We start from the raw sequence: 19,889 nt of genomic DNA on the forward strand, positions 1-19,889 counted from the left end.
CTCTATAGTCAAGTTTTCCCATATTGCTCAGTGGCTTATTGCGAGTTGGCTTAAGGGAAAAATAACCCACATCAGGACACTTGGAAATCAGTCTCCATTGACATTTCAAGAGAGTGCAAGACCACCCCAAAGTGGCAACATAGCTCACTCCAGGTCAGCGAGCGGGCAAAGCTTGTCCTGCTCTGCCAAAGCGCGACTCAGAGCTTTGCTAGGACTTCAGTCTGTAACAACCAAATTACATCATTTTGAAGGTAGGTATTTATAGGAGGTTTATTTGGGCTAACACTAAATTCAAACAGCCACAAGTTCATTTTATATGTTTACCACACCAGCTCTTAACAGATGAAATCTCAGTGGAAAAGTCCAAATTCTCATTTCACCATGACTTGATGAAATGTGGCTACAGATTGCAACGTTTGGCATCTGATCTTTAGAAAGAGATGGCATGCTTAAAACCATTCCAAATACATTTAAATTATGACTTAAAAATCAAAACAATTTGGAAGTTTTGAAACATAAAGCTGTTAGTATGAAATTAGCTTTTATTTTTACCTCAAAATAAATGCACATTTAACATTTATTCCAAATGAAAAATGAAAAAGGGTATCTTAAACAAGAGGGAACTATAACAGAGCAGGTATCTGCAAATATCCTGAAGTTCCTCCTCCTGCTATTACCCACCTCTGGCTAAAAACACAAGCTCGAGTTTTTCGGTCAGTTTGGTCAATTAAAAGAAAACACTTGATAGCCCCCAAACTAGAAGTGATATAAAACAAAACAAGGTACTCATTCCATCAGAATTCAGTTCCATGTGTTGTCACACATTTATACAAAACTTTCACTGAGAGTTGTACTAAATAGGATTTAGTAACCTTTTCTGCAGTTTAGCTGTTTTGATATCTTGATAAGAGAAGTCAATGCTTAAGCATGTCAGAAGTCAACGCTATAGTGTAACTACAGTATAACTCTAACAGGGCTTCTAAATATTGTTCACCAGAGTGATGTCTTATAGTTGAATTTCAGTTTCAGCAGGTACTTCAGGTTTACCTGAGCGACATCATACACAATATATCTGGGAAGAATGTTAAGGAAAAAAAAATGCAATTTTTGACATTAATAATATAAGTGGTATTCTCCCTCCCCAAACCACCCAACCCCTTAAATACAGTGCAACTTCACTGATGAAGTCAGCAAAGAGATGCCTGTGCAGTTAAGGGGGTCTAACAGCTTAAACCTGGAATCTGTAGATTTGATTTTTTTTGATAATGAAAGTGTTTTATACAATAATCAGGAACAGACATAAGAGAATTACTGATGGTGCAGCACAAAACCTGAGCGACAGGCAAGTGGACTAGCTTCAATACAGGCTGTACCTTTTTCAGTCAGAAACACAATCCTCAATTTCTTCCTCAACTATATGAATTGTGGAGCAAAGTAACCTCCAAACCTGGAATCCTCAAATTCTAGCTGTAGGTCTGTTGCTATTTTTCCAGCACAAAGTCATTAATCTCCTCTTAATTTCCTCATCTAAAAAATCCGAACTGGAATCACACAGAAGAGAACTCTAATGGCTGCCAGAGCACTGCTCACGTTTCTTAGCAGACAGTTCCAACTTGCCTACCTGTTCCCCAGTGCTTTAGGTCACAAACTTACCTCCAACTCCAATGTTAGATGAAAATCATCTTCAATAAGAACAATATAAAGCAAAGTTGATATATGACAGATTATCCCACTAGATATACACTTAACTCTATTCATCTAAGTATCTAAGTGTCTTATTACTTGCCCAAGACAGATACTATACTGAACAAATTTCAAGACCAAAGCCAGTACTTCCATAAATTCTGTTGCCAAGATTGCTTGAAAGAGGAAGACAATTTACCAAGGCGGAGAAAAAAAAAAAAAGAATCCCACCCATTTTCTAAACCACCAGAGATTGCATTATATGAATCATTTGCTTCACCGGTGGTAAAAAGATTGGTTGGAGATCTTAAGCATCATTTATTCTCATGACCTTCTATGAACATGCAGTTAATTTATTAACCGAGGGCATTTCTAGCTGCCTAAAAAGAGGATTAAAGGCTATGCGCCTCTGAGGGCCATTCTGGGATTCACTTTAGTATTTGCAAAGGCCTGGGGGAGAACAGACGCTGTGGGATTCCATGCAGCCGTGCAGCCTTCTCCTCCACGTCCCCTGCTCCAAACCAGGCAGCCTGAGGAAGAAACCAGGCTGGAGAGACAAGACACTGCAGGATGCAGTGCAGGATGCATCCCCTTTCCCTCGCCTCACACACATGTGCACAGGGCCCTTACCAGGCAGCATCCCCCAGCTGCTCAAACCTTCACGCAAGTCCCACTGAGGCCTGGGGAGGGCTGGCGTGGTTAGCTCTGCTCCATGGCCTCTTTTACTGCTGCTCCATGGCCTCTTTTACTGCCTCAACCTTTTTTTTTTTTTTTTTTTTTTTTTTTTTTTTTTTACATTTTTATTTTCTGTCTTCACTTGGTCCTTTTGGTGCTGCATTTGGTCCAGGCTTGGTTTTCCCTGCCCGCATCCCCTTTTCTTTGCAAAGCAAAACGCTTTGGTTTTCTTAGGGACTAAGCAACAGTTTTTTTGCCACATGCACTGTTTCCTTTCTTGCAGTATGACAAAGTGCAACAAAAATTTCCCCTGGGAAGACAACTCTGAATTGTTTTAGCTGCTGCACAGAAAGACTCAAAAGAAATAAAACACTTTGTGCCAAAGCTTCTGACTGCAACTGGAACTACATCCTGCTAGAGTCAGTGACAGAGACACACAGTGCAGCCAGCACAGCAGAAAAGGATACTCATTATACAGAAGACAGGTATCATTAATTCCTGTTGAAATCCCATTCCCTAAGGGAACCTCTACACCATCCAGGGTGGTAGTGGCTGTGGGATCAGGTGCAGTTTTGCCCAGGCCTAGAAAGGGAAAAAGCATTGGTTATAAAAAGGCAAACAGATTTTGTACATGAAACAAGTGACTTGGCTGCCCAAGTATTACTTTTGCTCTTTGCCAGCATTTGACAATACCAGCAAAATATCTTTAAAAATAAAATGCAAAGAGTATTTATTCAGTCCAGCACAACCCTATTTGTGGTAGCAGCAACTCTCCTGCATCAAGCTAGAATTTTAGACTTTAATTCCTTTAATCAAATAGGCTGGACAATTAAAACAGATGACCAGGCTACTCTTACAGTTCTCATATCCCAGAGCCATTAGCAAATACATGCATATTCTAATATTTTCAGGGAAGTATAACAAACTATTTCTCATCTTCTTTACACTCCTCTATACAAATCTGAACATTCATACTGTGAGCAGTACAAGGATGTTAAATCATGTTTTATTCTATTTTAGGCAGCTGATTTTTCAAAATTATCAAAGTGAACAGTTTGAGAAAAGCTGCTCATTACTGAATATTACTTGTCTCCCATCTCTGAACAGATGATAGTCATGATTATCATATTTCCCTTAATTCAGAGAATTTAGTACTCTCATCTTCCTTTTCAAGGCAATATACCAATACTTTTGGCTCACAAAAAATGTCATGAGAACAGCTGTTCTGTCTGAACTATTAGTGTTTCCTTTTCTCTGAGCTTTTAAGGCACTTTGAAACTAAACAATTCTTCTGATCTATCAAATCTCTCACATTTCTTTTTAAATATACTGTAGTGTCACTTTGAAAGCGAGCAAAAAAGAATTAGAAAATGCACTTTATGTAAACTGGCCAAATGAAAATCTCCTCCTGAACTTTAAGTAACCTGATAACTTCCTTTTTATGCTTTCAGGTGCACTATCTTCTATGTAAAAAAAACATTCATATACATATTTTATGTGTGTGTATATACACACACACACACACAGATGCAACTATAAGGCAACATTATGCAAACTCTCTTATGCAAAGAAAGAACAGCTATGAAATGACAACAGTTAATCCTTACCTTTCACACTGTGCTTTCCCTTTGGCAACTTGGTTATGTGAGAGGCATTCTTTAGCTCATACCTGGACAGCACAAAGAACACCAAGTAGCACTTTAATTTTGACTTAAGCCTTTGGTAAAGCAGCACATTTGTTTCAGGCTTCAGTTCATAATGAGTTAAAGTTAATATACGTATTACTATTTTGGAACACAGCATTATTAGAGCTGCAGTATTCCTTCTTTCTCTCAGTTATCAATTTTATGGTATGTGCATTTAATAAAACATTCTAGACTAGCACCACCAACTTTCCTCCAATAATTCTTGCTTAAAAAACAAACAAACAAAAATCCTTGTTTTTAAGGAACTAAAACATGCATCTTTTTGCTCTGAAAAGAAAGGCTTGCTATTTCAACATCAAATTCTAAAGTTTGGCAAATACTCTTTCACAAGTTACTTACATATTTCCAAGGGCAACTTCACCCAGTAGTATTAGGCCTATGGGATCAGCCTGAGATGTGTGACAGTAGTTTGCGCTCTTGGATACCATGTCTGCAAAATAGATGCCCTTCCCAAACATGTAGCCGGTCTGGAAGCAGCAAAAAAAGAATGAGGGGAAGGAAAAAAAAATTAAGTTTTGGACAATGTTATAAAGGCAGCACTGAATTCACTCGGGGACATCCAGGAGAACTAAGTTATGACCTAAGTTTTTGCAGACATGGGTCAGCAACCACTCTTGATCCTCAGCAGAATGTGCATGTCCTCCTCACCCCAGGACTCTTATATTCATGTGCTCTGACTGTGACCATGTCTGGCCACAGGGAGGTAGGTCAGAACAGGTATCTGCTTCACGTACCACAGGAGCTTCAGGAGGAGCTATCCGGAGACCCTGGGAGAGGATTCCGGCAAAGTTGGTCGTGCGGGATCCGTGCCACAGCAGCTGGCGATTATGAAGCTGCTTAAATGGCTTGTACCGCTGACTCTCTCCTTCACGTTCAATCCTGAAGATCTTCAGGTCAAAAGGGGATAGGAGAAAAACAAACAAATACTGTAAATAAACTATTGCCTTTGTGCAATTAAGCAGATGGAAAAGAAAGAAGAAAAAAAAAAAAAAAAGGCAGCTCAATCATGAATACAAAATAACCTGCTAAGGAAAAGTGATCTGAAAGGTATTTAGTACTTGCATTCTGCTATGTCATGTTAGCTTTGATCACACTATACTTATTGATGATTACTCTTCCACCAGGATTCTCATGAGATGGAAGTTTTCCAGAAAATCATCTCAGAAATTAAGCCTCAGCTTTAGAAGGCAATCCCCTCCTCCCATCCTTTCTTTCAGGACAGTTAAAATAAAAGATAGGCAAAAAGTAAGACACCACGGTGAGTTCAGACTCATCTGTTTGCTTAGGTTTTCACTACCCTTAATAGTCTATTAAACCATTCTGTTAACAAGAGAAACTTGAGAAGTTACTCAAAAATAAAAATCATAATAATAAACAAAGCCCTCACAAGCAAGTAAATTATAAAAGTTGAATTTTACATAACAAAACACCAGTTTTCCCCATTCGTCCAAAACTTACATCCACAACTTTGAGGTCATATGCATTGTGAGTAGCAGCATGTGTATTTTTCACATATTGTTTTATAATCTTGGCTTCTTCTGAATCTTTGTCAACCACCTGCAGAGAGGAGAAGAAAAAATCCTTTAAAATATGAGCTAGCAGGCCTGTTACAACACGTGTGGATAACCACCTTAAGCTCACAACTCCCCAGTTTAAGTCTCCTGTGCATTATATCATTAAGGCAGAAATTTACTCTTAGCTGGGGAAATTGTGCAAGAGAGCACTCAGACTCCAAAGAACGGTTGAGCCTGGAAGGCGCCTCTGGGGATTGCTCAGGCCAACCCTCTGCTCAGAGCAGGGCTGACTACAGCAGGTTGCCCAAGACCCTCCCCAGAGCATCCACTTATAGTTTAGCTGAGCTGCTATACTCCAGACTAACAGGTCATCAGCTCATTTTCGAGCTCAATGTTTACCTTAATATCAGTTCGGAGCTTTTCGTAGTTGATGTCAATCGGGTCCTTATCTCCATCTTCATTGCCACCTCTGAGAAGGCTATAGGCAACCTCAATGTCAAGCAGGTTGTCCAACATCTGCACTTTAGCCTGAATAATTTGAAAAAGTTATTTTATTCGTGCCTCTGGCATGCTCAGAAAAACCCTGGAATATCTCCAAATTATAAAAGCCTATGTAAATCAAAGCACTGCCACCTCAGAACACTACGTCTTGCAGTGATCCTACCAATGAAACAAGAGGGTTTGGTTAATACAAAGATCAGATGTCCTCTGAGCTATTTATTTTGAAAGCACTTAAAAAAAGAAAATGAAAGAAGGAGGGCAACCTGAAATCTTTCCCCAAACGCACTCTGCAGGTAATGCAGATAAGGAAGTTTCCAGATACTGCTTCTGAAAATTAACCAAGTAGTGGTCTTTGGCCATAGCAACCACACATGGCCATTAACGGAGCTGGACAATGTTGATAGCACAAAGAAAACAAGTGTAGAGGTCTAAGTTCACTGTATACAGCCTTGCTCTGCCAACACAGCCTTCTGCAGAGTTAAAGGAGAAAAAAAACAACAACCGATATCCACACAGCAAACAAAAAAAGAAATAAACACTGAAAGATGGTTTTGTTTCTGTAGTGAATTCTATAGCAAAAGAAAATCTTATTCTAGCTCTTGTCAGTGTGAGAACTCTTACATCCACACAGCCAGGCTGGTGGAAAGATCTTATAGCAGCATTATCAGCAGTGGACAGAGTTTCCTTCCAGCATAATCTATCTTTTATAACACTATTCCTTCCTTCCCTCCCTTCCTTCAAACTCCCTGCTATACTATCAGCTTTCCTCTCTTTCATTAGGTTTTATTTAACTGGGCCACCTGGCAGAGATGTGCACTAAGAACATGGGAGCCCTTGGTACTCAGGACAGATTTTTCATATTGTAGTACCCAGTTTCTCAGCTGCCACCCTTCTACCTAAACAGGAAGCCCTATAGAGGTTTGCCAGCGGCTTCAATGTGGGTTGCAGTATCTCAGCACTTCTGGTGGAAGAGAAAAAAAAAAAAAAAAAAAAAAAAAAAGAAGAAATCAATGCACAACAAAAGATTTGGCTTCGAAATCAAGGCTCTGCCTCAGAGGAGTGCGAAGGGGTTACACCCAATACACACTAAAGGGGAGTTTAGGCCAGAGTCTCTGTACATTGCAACATGTTTCTTTTCAAAAGGCGACTAACCATCTTCTGTGACAGTTTTACCGACATGATAAGGAACATGCTTATTTACTGACTCTCTGGTACCAGCAGGAATTATATTTTACATATATCTTGTGGATATTTTTATATATAGAATATATATATTTTTATATATAAAATATTCTAGGGAAAAAAAAGTTTATTCCTTTCAAGTCTCAAGAATTCTTTGCATTAGATGTCTGATGAGACCTGCTGACTAAAATCAGCATACAGTTTCCAGCCGATACCTGAATGTATTCTAAATTATTTAGGAGAGGTGGTTTCTTCATCCCAAAGTCATGAGGGATCAGGGTATAGAAGCGGTTGGAGAGGTCCAAGATCTGGGATTCGGAACCACTGTCAGAAACTGCCTAGAAAAGACAACAAGAAACAAAGGGAAACACTGAGTGCTGCAGAACAATGCTCCATAGCAATTGATGCACACAAGATACTTCAGAACTACTAAAAAGGAGCAATGCAAATAGTTTTAATGCTGGCTGAAACTTACATAAAACTGAAAGAGGCAATACTATTGTTTTTTTATATGTATTAATTCATAATACTTGCACAGAAATATGCATCACTTCTGGTATGAAAAAAAAAAATCTGATGAGGATTTTGTCTTCTGGAGGGCAGAAAGGGCTTCTAGGTATGGCAGGGTGCATGTGTTAGGCTGGTTCCAGTCTGTTTTAAGAGCTTACAAAGCTTCCTGCCTTGCTTGGGATCCAGGCTATGCTGATGCACTTTTGCAAGCTCTTCAGGTGATATCATCTAGTGTTTCTTGGGATAGGCTGGGTCATGACGTTCAACATAATGTCATCAAGCCAGATCCTGCCCTGTTTCAACTGAAAGCTATTCTGAGCCCCAGACTTCTCGAAGGGGGGAAATCACCAGCATCCCATTTATGCCTGTAGCAGGTCTGGCTCAGCCACTTTCTACCATCTTCTCTACTAGAAAGTATAAAAGAATGAAAAGAACTAATTAGCTGCTTATTGAAACCATGTCATCCTCTCCAAATAGCTTAATTAACACCACAGTTCTTTATCCAAACCAGTAATTATTTAACTTTCAATAACAAGGCTTCAAGTGTGCGTCCTCTCCCTGTTGTCGCTGAAGTTTTGCCACAGAAATGCAATCTCTAGCACACGCATGTCACAACGAGCCCAGAACAACTTCTGAATTCCCCGCACCGTGCTCTAACACCTGCCTCTGCTCACCTGCTGGACCTCGTTAAGGATGGAGTACGCGCTCTGGATCTGCCGCTTGCTCAGTTTTCCCAGTGGCATCTTCTGCAGGTCAATCTGATGGAGATTTAAACAATTAAAACGGTGTTTCTACTACAGCAAAACCATCACACCAGTCCTTGTATGGTTTCTGGGAGGCACAGATCTCTCTCTCCTGGCAGGACTCACCATATAAAGAATGGAAACACTTGAGACTTGGTATTAATCTCTCTGCATCAAGGAACGATGTCAGAAGGACACTGCATGTTACTGAGAAGTCTGCTTATAAATAAAGGAATATTGTAATAGGAAACTAGTGAGCTGAAGGAACACAAAAATAGGGTAAAAAGCATCTGATTAAGTTTATGCTGAATCACTTCAGTAACCATACATTTTGGGATATATATTTCATTTGGTGAATGAAATAATCCTTCATAAGACAGAACGAGCTGCTGTAAAGATTTGCTTTAGATAGGGTTAAGACGCTCTCTTCCAGGCCTTGACTTTACCCTAATATTACTAAAGGCCAAAGTCAAAGAGGTTACAAGATGCTTCCTAACCGAAAGCGAAAAGAATAACACCACTAAGTCTTAAGCGATACTCTCATTGCCTGCATTTTACCCACTGATTTGTTGTAGAAAGTGCTGCTGTTTTGCTAAGCCACTAGCAACGTGACACTGCTCCCTCACTGGGAAAGCAAACGGCTCCCCTGGTCTTGACTTACAGATTTACCCCTCCGTCACTTCCCAGGTTCTACTGAAGTTGCTTTTGCACTGCTGGAACTTGGGACACTTTCAGATTTACATTACATCTTCTTGCACAATGCTTCTGAATGCAAAAGCATAAAAAACACTCCACTTGAACTGAAGGTTTTACAGAGAGCACACATACACACTCTGGACTCTAACAACATCCACCATAAGCCCTGCGGGTCAAACGAGTGCTTACTTAAAGTAAGATTCAGCTCAAGGACAGGAGAACCTAGGAAACCAAGCCTATCACCTACCACTTGGATAAGCTCCACATTATTTGTCCACTGTGAAGGCAAGAAACCCAGCTGTATGCAAGTCCAACACAAACTGATCACAGAAGGTTAGAGACTTGCTGGGAAACCTCTGAAGTAATTTTATATGAAGATTTCCACTCTATGTTAGGTGTAGGAAAACTTTCACCTTTATCTGCAGCTCAGCCTAAGTACAGCCAGAAACACAGAAAAGCTGAAATGAAGTAGAAAGGAGAATGGCCACGTGGAGAATTGAATTCAAACTCTCTACACTTGGCAAGAGAAAACTTTTAAAAGCTGAATTCAAAACAGGAAGAAAATTCATCAGCAAAACCTACTGGCAGGCAATGGAAGGACTTACAACCTGCTACAGTCCTAGCAGATACAGAGTGTGCCTGAAAAACACTTGAGATCAGGCTGATGAAAGGAAGCAAGCACCCCTTTGGGGAGGATGCAGAGAAACCTCTATCTACGAGAAACATCGTTTCCTCTAAAGGAAAACAGCTGTTCAGCAGCAGCAATACAGGAAGACTAATTTAATAAGGATGACGGTCCCATCTGGACTCCCAGGCCTCCTACAGATCTCCAGCTGGTGCAAATTAACAGAATTTCAACAGATTTCTACAAAGCCTGATGATACCAGATCATCAGTTCAGAGGCTTTAGACAGTTTCAGTTATGAAGAATCACTGGTTTAAAAGATCTGGACTACACTATTGAAGATATAGGTGGATACAGTTAACCCCAGGTAGCACAAAACATAAGCAAGACATCTGAAGACACTCAAGCAATAGGGTGAAGCTTGTTCTGAAAAGGAGATATGCAAGATATTGACATAAAGAGCAAATAACAGCTATTTAAAGCCTTAGGGCAGGATAACTAATCTGGTTAAGAAAACTCAAATTTGTATTTTGGAATTAAATCAGTTTGAATGGCTGCATTAAATAAAAATCTGCAGAATACGTGAGAACAGTGAAACTGTTTCTATGCAAAGACAGAGACAGATAGTGCTACCAGACCATTCTTTGAAAGCCTTTTCTAAGCACAGACCGTGAATTATGGGGGAAAGAAAAATGGAGGAAATGGAGGAAAAGATGTTTTCACTAGAAGAAATTAGAAATATTATAACAGAAAAATCTTGAAATTGGCCTAGTTTGGAAGAGGAAATGGACTTGTATCATTAGTGCATTATCAGCTGGCAGCGCATCTCAAGTCTCAGCCACCTGCTCCTTTGCCAACTAAACTAGCTGCAGTGCAGCCCTCCTCCGCTAATTTTAAGGCTGTTCTAAAACTCATGCTGATTTCTGGCAAGTCTGTTGGCTATGGTGCGAAAGCAGGAGGCATGAACATGTGTGGTCACCTCAAATTCCACCATTGCTTTCTTCATGCTCTCCACATCAAAGATCATCTTAATAAGCTCCTGGATCGGCTTTGCAAGTTTGGATTTAGTCCCAGCACCCACTGTCAGTTTCTTCACAGCTTCTTCATCCTGGGAGGCAAAAATAGCATCAGAACCATCAAACCCCACACAGGATAAAGGTACCAAGCTGGCTGCCATGGTAACAACTCAAAACCAATGCCCTGTATTGCATACTGTTACTAGCCTCGAGTTCCCAGGAAGCACGGGACACTGCTCTGACATGTGGGGGGTTCAAATCTACCTATTCTGGCTTGGCATAGGTTATGTCAAGAGGCATAACAGGAAAATACAACTAAAATTGATCTAACATTAACCTTCACCGTGAATCTTTGCTTCACCTCAAGCAACAGTATTAATTCTTTTTTCCTTGACCATCTGGCTACATAAAGACCTTAGTGTGAGAAAAGATGTGTTTTATTTTACCTCATTAGCTTTTATGATAAAAAGTAACTAATCATTATGTCTCAATTTTAAATAAAAAATTGTTATAGAGGAGTTATTTGGTCACATCATCATTTGGTCACAGTACTATCTAGATGCATTCATGGTTCGTGTTTCACCAACAAAGCACCTGCCAGATGCTTCACAGAATCATTGTATGGGGCAGTTAAACAGATGCTTTGAATACTGTAAAATGTTTCATCAATAAATTGCCAGAAATAATGCTAAAATACCAGGTGCTTCACACAGTCACTTGACCACAGGAAAATGCAGTGGTTAGGAAATACATTCTCTGATATCCTCATAACCACTGACTGTACTCAATTATTTGATATCTAAAAGATAGCTTAAGTGAAGGGTAGGTCTTTAAATAAGCACAAACACCCACTGGGCAGAAGGAAGAGAATGAATAACTTCTCTTTTTCAGTCTGTTCAATATGTGCACTGAGCAGAATGCTGCACAGGATTTGCTTCACTATTTGGGAGCATTTTTGATGCAGAAGACAGAGAAAAAGCATCTATTTTAAATCGAAGAAAATGGGTTTGGACAGGGAAGCATGCAAAACTACTGCTGAATTAATTTCAAATAAATGATCTTAAAGCTATACAGAATAAACAGAAGCAGGTCCTAAAGGGGCCTTTGACTTGACTAGATAAAACTGTTCGGTCTTCAAAGAGCTTTTTTCCCCCCTCTCTTCACAAACTTGACTATTTCTATTTGATTTCCAGCTCTTTCTGTAGCACAGATTTTGCAACAGTTACTTTCCTATAAAACATAACTGAACTAGCTGTAAGAACCTCAATATTTTGTTTGGAACCATCTACCTCCCCTGACTGAACAGTTTCTGATAGAACACTACAGTTTCTTACCCACAGAATAGGGCACAGAGTGACATACTTCTCCTTCCAGAGGTCTCCCTGCTGGGCTTACACAGCAAACGTCTGCACTTCATTCCACAGGTTTAGTAAAGAGTGAAAGATTCAATAGTGCAGAACACAACAGATAGGAAAACAGCTGAGCAATGTTCCACCCGGAACAGGATTATTTTGGAGTTACCTGTCCATAATCAATTTCCAGTGGGTAAAATTTTTTGGGATATTTAGTGAAGTTCTTTGAATGCCAAGAATTGCCCGTTTTCTCTTCGTACAAGTTTAGAAAGTGCTCAACGGCGTCCTCTTTTGATGGCATCTGCTCCAGCTTGTTACTCCCAATCACAGTGCCCACGCGACCCCAAGATCTGAACACCCAGTATCTAGGGAAGTGAAATGTGAGAGAAGAACAGATGTAAGATCTCTGTTTCTAGATCTGGGTCCAAATGAAACTGATCCCACACCAGCCACGTGGAGGGATGTTCTCTAACAGCAGCTGCAGTACAGCAAAGAAAGCAGTCACCAGAGAGCATGTGTCCAAGCACTGGGGTCAAAAAAAATAAAAACCAACCACTAACAACCCAATGGAAACACATTAGACCAACAGGCTTGAAAGTAAATACACGCACAGGAGAGAAGAGGCTACAATCTCTTCAGTCAGGGATTGTCATCAAAGCAATGTGCAACTGAATCCAGAGCTGAAAGAGTGTGAGTAATGACAGCCATTAGCCCTCCCAGATTACTGCACGTCTCTTCCCTGCTTGGAAGAAGGAACGCTCCCCATTTCCTTAGCAGTCTGCAGTAATACAACACCTGGCCACCTCTGCCCATGGCAGATGACACTGCAAAGCTAAAGACACATCACTGTTCCCTGGCCATTTTTTTAAGCCTCATGATACAAAATGAGAACTACATAACATGGGAACTGCCAGAATCTGGCTTTGTTTCCCAGGATTACAGCTCTGCAATTGGAAACAAAAGAAAATGGAAAAATATGGGCGAGACATGGCAGATATCACAAGCCCTCCTATCAGCCAATTAACCTACTCATAGCAACTACCTGTAACTCGCTTACCCCAGGATGCAGGAACGAACACTTTCAGATGCAGTTCAGCAAACTGACTTCCTAGCTTTGGTTTTGCCAACACCAGAGAGAACTCTCCTTATAGAGCAAAGATCTTCCCAGAAGGACATATTTTTTTAATATGTGTGTGTGTGTGTGTGTGTGTGTGTATATACCTTTATTTCTCTCTCCTCAAAGACATTTTTACTCGCACACAATCCAATATCAGGAAAAAAAAAAAAAAAAAAAGCAATGAACACAAATATTTCTAGGGAAAACTAAACTTACCTGCTCTCTCTGTCATCCTCTAGCAGTTGCAGTTTATAGTAAGAATTTGTTCCTTTCACAATATCTACTAGCCCAAGGGTTGCACTGAAAATCTTTCCACCTTTTTCAAAGACATGAGCAGAATCCTCCAAACCTACAGAGGAAAAAAAGAAAAAAAAAAAAGAAAAAAAAAGCCAAAGGTTACAGCCTTATACCTCCTTTCTGAACGTATTCACCCAGTTATTTTGATACAGTTGTGCAGATCTTAAAAAAAAATAGAAAAATAACAAACATATGCTCATTCCACACTACTTTAGAAGTTTTTTTTTCCTTTTTAATAAATGACAAGCCTGTACTTTTGAGATATACAGGAGTAAATCTCAATTTCAGCTTAAGAAACAGGATAGAGGTGTAGAGGAAATCAGAGCTTTGGGCAGAAGACAATCTAAAACAAACATTGCGTGACTAACTGGAGACATTCTTGAGGGCTTTGCAGGTGTTCCTGGAGAAAATGAGCTCAAAAACTAGGGCCAGCTGCATGTATAGTATGAATTCCCAGAAGGCCTGCTGTGCACTGTAGTTTTGGAGAGTAGCACCAATTGCCCTCCAAAAATCCTGGACCCAGATGCAGCTTTTCACACTAGACCTGTAGCTTCTGCTGGCTGAGCCTTCATTCCCTCTACTGACAGGTGCTCATTAGCTGAAGTGGGTGCACTCCTTAGCTTCATCTGTCCTGAAAACTGCACTAGAATATCCTGAAACATTCAAATTCAGGTGTTAATCAATATTCTTATTCCGACAAAGAAAAAAAAAAACATTTAAAAATTCAGCTTCAACTTTTACAATTAGGAATCCAAGCCTTTTATACTTTTACAAAAAAATATAAACAAAGATACATTTTGCAAATAAGAAAGCACAGGCCATTTCTACCACTCACCAGAATCAGGATCTACTGCTGCTCCACCCTTAACTGTTAGCTTCATTTTCTTTTCAGACTTGCTAGGACCTGCAAGGAAAGGGAGAGAAGGAAGTTTTTTCCAGGCACATAAAACAAAATTTACAGAATAGTCAACATTTACATTCTCAATTTGGGCAGTTATGGCCAGGAAAGGCTATCAGATCAGATTCCTTATGTAAGGACAGTAGGACTTCAATGGCTCTTCATCTTGCTTTGGCAGCTAATTCACAACCTCTCCATCCCATATTGTAATTTAAATGAAAGACGAGACTCCTCAGGCGTTAGCTGTTCTCTCCCTTTTGGCCTAGAAGGGTGGACTCTATTGCTCTTTTTATCTGCGTGGAAAATAAACAGAACTACAGATTTGAGTGTTCAAGTGGGATTTAAACATCTTGCTGGCTATGTGGGACATTCTCTGAGACAGCCTGGTAATAACACACCCAACTGCAAGCCAGAAACCAAAGCTTGGAGGCACTGGAGAAGCGTGGTTTGTGAAGAAAGGCAATCAGATCAAAAGTTTTTGTTCATTTCCCATCGTTAAAATTCAAGCTTGCTACAGCTCAGGTGATAGTGCTGGGGTGGTGGGTTTTTCCACCCTTTTCCATTAATAGTAAGTAAAAAATATATAGTTTTTTAATGTTTACACAGTAGAGCAAAGATTCACAGTTCTGGACCCCAGCATTTTCTCTTCTGGGTGCACTCTTGCAGACAACTTCATGACCAAAGGCAGCCTTGCCTTGGGGTTTCATTATTTAATCATAAAAAAGGGGTAAGAGAATTCAGGAAAGGGTGAGGCTGGATTTATCCAGAGGTGCTTTGTGTATGCAGCACGCAACAGGCCTGTAGGGAAGAAACCACACTGTTACTAACCTTGCTCTTCTTTGACTTTCCCAGCACTCTTCATATTCGATGGCTTGGAGCACTTCCCATCCACAGATACCTCCTGGTGCTCCATTTTCACCTCTGCACCCCAAGGTGAAAGTGCATGGAGAGACAGAAGCTCCTGGAAGCCCTTGCTGGAGGATTTCACATCCTGAAGAAACTCCTCTGAAACCACACGGACTTTGGCCTCCTTCACTTCTTCCATCTTCTTGCTCATTTTCTCCACATCCTCTGCAAAGGCAACATAGGAAAGGGAGAAGGGAAAAAAAAAAGTCAGCTTTCACACTCTAGCCCCCATTGCATGGCCATGAAGTATGGCCAGAGCAACGCTCCACAGAAATGCACTTTCACTGCATTTTGGATTCATCACGTTCTCTGGAAAGCAAAAGCCCCTGCAGACTGCACTGAAAGAGGAACTACCATATTCCACCTTGCTGTTCTAGGTATCTTCCCCTGTGGCAACTGGGCTAGAGCTACACAGCCCCCGTGGGCTGCCTGGCAAGTGGGAGCAGTTCTGCTATCTCAGAATTCAGGTCCAACACAACATCAGGGCAGGCCCATAGCTGCCAGCAGAAACCCAATGCAGACACAGAGCCCTGCTCAGCTTGGGGGCTCCTGCCCTTGCACAGCCACAGCTGCCTCCAGAGCTTTTCTCCAAAGCAAGTGTGGGCAGCAGCCACAGGGTCTTTTGTCCCACCGAGGGCAGCCATGGTCTGTGTAGAGCACTGAGCTCCAGCTGTCACAGACCTGTGAGAGCCCTGCTGCACAACCTTAGGGGATCAAAGTTGCGCAGACTCAACCAGCACACGTCTTTACTTTTCCAAACACACTGAAAACCGTGCGTGCACACAAACACATGCTTTAATCCAAACACAATTCAACAGAAACATGAGGACAGTGTGTCCTTTCTTAACCCACACAGTTCTGCTACCAAGCTATGAAAAAAAATAAACAAAGCAAGGCTGCTCACTCTGTGTGCTGATGCACAAGGTGGCCTTGTTAGCGCTTCCAGTCATCTTTCCTCCCAGGTCCTCCACAATGCTCTTCACCTCATCCTTGGTTTTGGACAGCTTCCCGAGAACCAAGATCTTCATGTTTGTCAGTGGTTTATCTATAGGTTTGGAAGCAATGCAGGAGATTAGCAACAAGGATAGAATCCCCCAGACGAGTAACAAGCACAGCCAAGACAGGACGGGGCAAGAGCTGGAAGATCAGCCTGGCGGGAAGAGATAAGAGTCCAAGTACTAGGCGAGTGGGAGAACAGTTCCCTTTCACAAAGGAAGAATCACAAGGCCCAGCATCTCCCAAAGCACAAAAGGGTTCATAGGGAATGGGTGGAAGGCAGGGAAGATGGATATGCAGCTGTATTATTTGTCTGCCTCTCTTTTAATCAGCCTGCTTTAGCATAGTGCTAGTAGAGACACTGCACTGCTTCTCTCTTCCTTCAGTGCTTCTGTTTTCCAGGAGCTGGAGAAGGAGGATCGTTTCCTGTGCACCACTGCCTTCCTGCACGTGGTATGATACCTTCTGGTCTTGATGTTGCAGCTGGTTTACAGCCTTGTGCTCTCTGAACGGTGCCATCTCCATAGCAAACCAGGACTGAACTGGTAACCAATTGGGGCTCCACCAACTTGCAGGGCAAACACTGACACAATGAACTTTGTGACACAGGTAGCCCCAGGACACCGTGAGTGCCTAAGAGCACATCTGCACTGCTGAGCATAATGAAGTAGGGACTCTGGTTTATAAACTGAGTTTTTGTTTGCTTTTTAATAGAAATTACTCAGCTTGCTAGCAACCAAGTAACACAAATTTAACTCTAGTCAACAGCTAGAATTTACCTTTAGGGCATACTGGAGTTGAAATCAACTTGCTAATTAAAAAAAAAGACCTTTGTCTTCATTGCTATGATAACATGACTTGGCTAAAATCTCACCCTTTTTTGAAGGTTTAAAAACTCTTTTCATCACAGAACTCCTTGCTCTGCAAATCTATGGTCAGGACTAAATAAGCTGAAAAAAAAAAAATCACAGTTTTTAACTGACAGGTTACATCGCTGAAGCAGGCAACTCCTTCCAACAGCCTACGTGGGCTTGCTGGAGCCTGACCTTTTGCCACTTTGCAGGGTGCAGATGGCACATCTATTTTGCACAAGTGAGGTCAGTGGTTAGTAAAGCCAAATCCAGGTAAGAGGATTTTAAGTAACTCCTTTTCTATAAAACCCAATACTGTAGATGTGGAGTACCTAGCACTGTAGATGTTCCCAGAAGAAGGTAAGCAAGAAGGCATTTCACAGCAGCACTCACGTGAGACAGACTTCAAGCAAGGGCCTCAAGACTTTTGATTTGTTGTAAACACATCATTCCCTCACCATGATCAAATGCCCAAAATGATTTCTAAGATAAGAACCAGGATCCTGAGTACATATCCCCAGAAAACACACCAATGCAGAGTATCCCTATGCTAGAAACATGAAGAACAAGAAACTTTGCTATGGTGTGCCAGGAGAGCTCCAGCTGATAGGAGGCAGCAGAACACGTGCGCCCAGGATGACACACGTCTGGCCAGGAGCTGCATTACACACTGTCCTGAAGGAATAGGTCATGAGGGCTGTAGGAAGATCTTTCAAATTTGCTGGAGACAGAGGCAAAGGTTCAATGACAGGTTCTCTTCTACCAGAAGTCCTGTTACAAGACCTGATACTTGAGTTGCTTCTCCTTGTTTTCATAGCAGGGTCTCCAAAAATGCAGTAGCAGCTTTTTCCTGTCCACCAGGTCTTGTTGCTAGTTGCTTACCTGTGGGTGCAGACACGGTCTCTGCCATAGGAGCAGACACAGAAGGAGGAGGAACAGAATTCGCAGCTGCAGCCTCTGGAGGGAATATCCTATCCTGCTTTTTACACTTAAATTTCTTGAGATAGGGAATTTCCCGAAAGTCCTGTGCAACAGAAGCACAAATAGAATTAAAACAAACACACACAATTACAAGATAAGACTTCAAGATTAAATCTAGCATTGGCCAGATCTTGGCATTTACTGTAGCTTTCAAAAAGGATTTCCGAGACATTCATACTAAAGTAGACAAATATCCATTCTACTGACAGAGAAAACAAAGCTAGAAAAAGAAAAACGATTGGTTTCAAGTCAAACAAGTAACAACTCTTTCAATTCAGTATAATTTTGCTGTTTATCACTGGATTTCCTCATTGCCACAGTGGTGCACGACTGCAGCATATTCTACTCTCCAACACTCAACAGTGCCTGTTGCTCACTCAACTGATACTTCTTGTAAAAACATTAAGAAATGCATTTCAGATCATCAAATTCACAGTAAACACCCACCTTTGGGATCACCCAGTCTTTCCTGTTGGGCGTCTGTGTTTTAGCAACACATTTAGTCCAGGCAGTGATATCCCCTGAACAATAATATGCATCACTCTTGAATACAAACTGCCCCTTACACTCCTCGCACGGAAGCAGAGCTCCAAAGGCCATCCCATCTGCTACTCGGTCCAAAATCTAAAGCAACAGAGAATGCAAAACAGGTCATGGCAGAAAGAGACTGGAAGCTTGCATGCTACATTATGCTGGGTGGGCAACAGAAAAAAGAACTGCAGGGCTGTGGGTACACACTTCCCATCAAGTGTATGCTTCACATAAACCACCACTGTCACAACTATTTGATTTACAGTGTCTTAAAGACAGGACAGTAAGTTTTCCCTGTGATTCTGTACCTGCTCACACCTCTGACTTGCAATTGCTCCCAGTTGGGCTTTGCATTCAAGAGAGCAATCCCTACTGCACTGCACCTGACCGGGCAATAGTGCAGAAAGAGCAAATGAAGAGACCTGACATTGCTTGTGAGCACAGGAGCACTGAGGAGGATAGGCTGGTTTAGACAGGTCCAATTTTCCTACCTAGAAAGTGTGCGCTTCTTGACCATTTTGTGTCTGGACACTTCCCACATCCCATCCCAAACTCCTCACACAGAGTCTTGGTAAGTACAAGCCACAGCCAGCTTGCTCTTGACAAGGCAGCAGCAGCAAAATACAGACCAGTTTGTGTATGGGCACATCACTAGGATCAAGGGGCTGAACTGGGCAAATGACTACCACATGGCTCCTTAATGAGGACGTGTAATAGCAATATCATCATTCTAGGGACAAAAGGACTGGGTTTTATGCTCCATTTCTGTCTGCAGCATTATGCTAGGAAAGTGCTTCAAACCTGTGGACCTTGCAGCAAAGGGAGTTTGGGCCAGCTTCACCAATGCCCGGATGCAGCACACATGCAAAGCAACTACGCCCCAACTCACGGCATTCTCCCCGGAAGGTACTTCCTGCTTGTTGGCGATCAGCAGCTCTTTGAGGTCATTAGTGGAGCAGACCTTCCTCAGCTCATCCTTGATGCCCCAAATCAGCTCTGTCTGCTCCTGTTGAGAAAAGCTGGCAGTTTAGGGCACTTGCAGTTAGTCACGTTTTATGAATAACACTTCTGAGAGAGCAGTATGTGAATAAGGTTTCAACAAGCCCACTG

The 19,889-nt window shown here is 41.5% G+C and overlaps 1 protein-coding gene across 1 annotated transcript in view; it reads right to left on the reverse strand.

Annotated features, from left to right (window-relative positions):
• Positions 1-354: 354 nt before the first annotated feature.
• The window catches only part of PARP1 (poly(ADP-ribose) polymerase 1), a 29,419-nt gene continuing 9,884 nt past the window's right edge, over positions 355-19,889 (reverse strand). Inside the window, exons 6-23 of the mRNA XM_026033764.1 lie at positions 19,669-19,785; positions 18,696-18,872; positions 18,150-18,291; positions 16,325-16,465; positions 15,343-15,585; positions 14,452-14,520; positions 13,536-13,668; positions 12,372-12,567; positions 10,814-10,942; positions 8,446-8,529; positions 7,477-7,599; positions 5,978-6,106; positions 5,523-5,621; positions 4,799-4,951; positions 4,404-4,531; positions 3,966-4,027; positions 2,826-2,940; positions 355-1,072 (exon numbers count right to left, since the gene is read on the reverse strand). Of these exons, the coding sequence (XP_025889549.1) occupies positions 991-1,072; positions 2,826-2,940; positions 3,966-4,027; positions 4,404-4,531; positions 4,799-4,951; positions 5,523-5,621; positions 5,978-6,106; positions 7,477-7,599; positions 8,446-8,529; positions 10,814-10,942; positions 12,372-12,567; positions 13,536-13,668; positions 14,452-14,520; positions 15,343-15,585; positions 16,325-16,465; positions 18,150-18,291; positions 18,696-18,872; positions 19,669-19,785 (2,322 nt within the window). The 3' untranslated portion in view covers positions 355-990. The remainder of the gene's footprint in view (positions 1,073-2,825; positions 2,941-3,965; positions 4,028-4,403; positions 4,532-4,798; positions 4,952-5,522; positions 5,622-5,977; positions 6,107-7,476; positions 7,600-8,445; positions 8,530-10,813; positions 10,943-12,371; positions 12,568-13,535; positions 13,669-14,451; positions 14,521-15,342; positions 15,586-16,324; positions 16,466-18,149; positions 18,292-18,695; positions 18,873-19,668; positions 19,786-19,889) is intronic.

The sequence above is a fragment of the Nothoprocta perdicaria genome, unplaced genomic scaffold (genome assembly GCF_003342845.1).
Source record: "Nothoprocta perdicaria isolate Ctin4 unplaced genomic scaffold, notPer1 scaffold_133, whole genome shotgun sequence".
Lineage (NCBI taxonomy): Eukaryota > Metazoa > Chordata > Aves > Tinamiformes > Tinamidae > Nothoprocta > Nothoprocta perdicaria.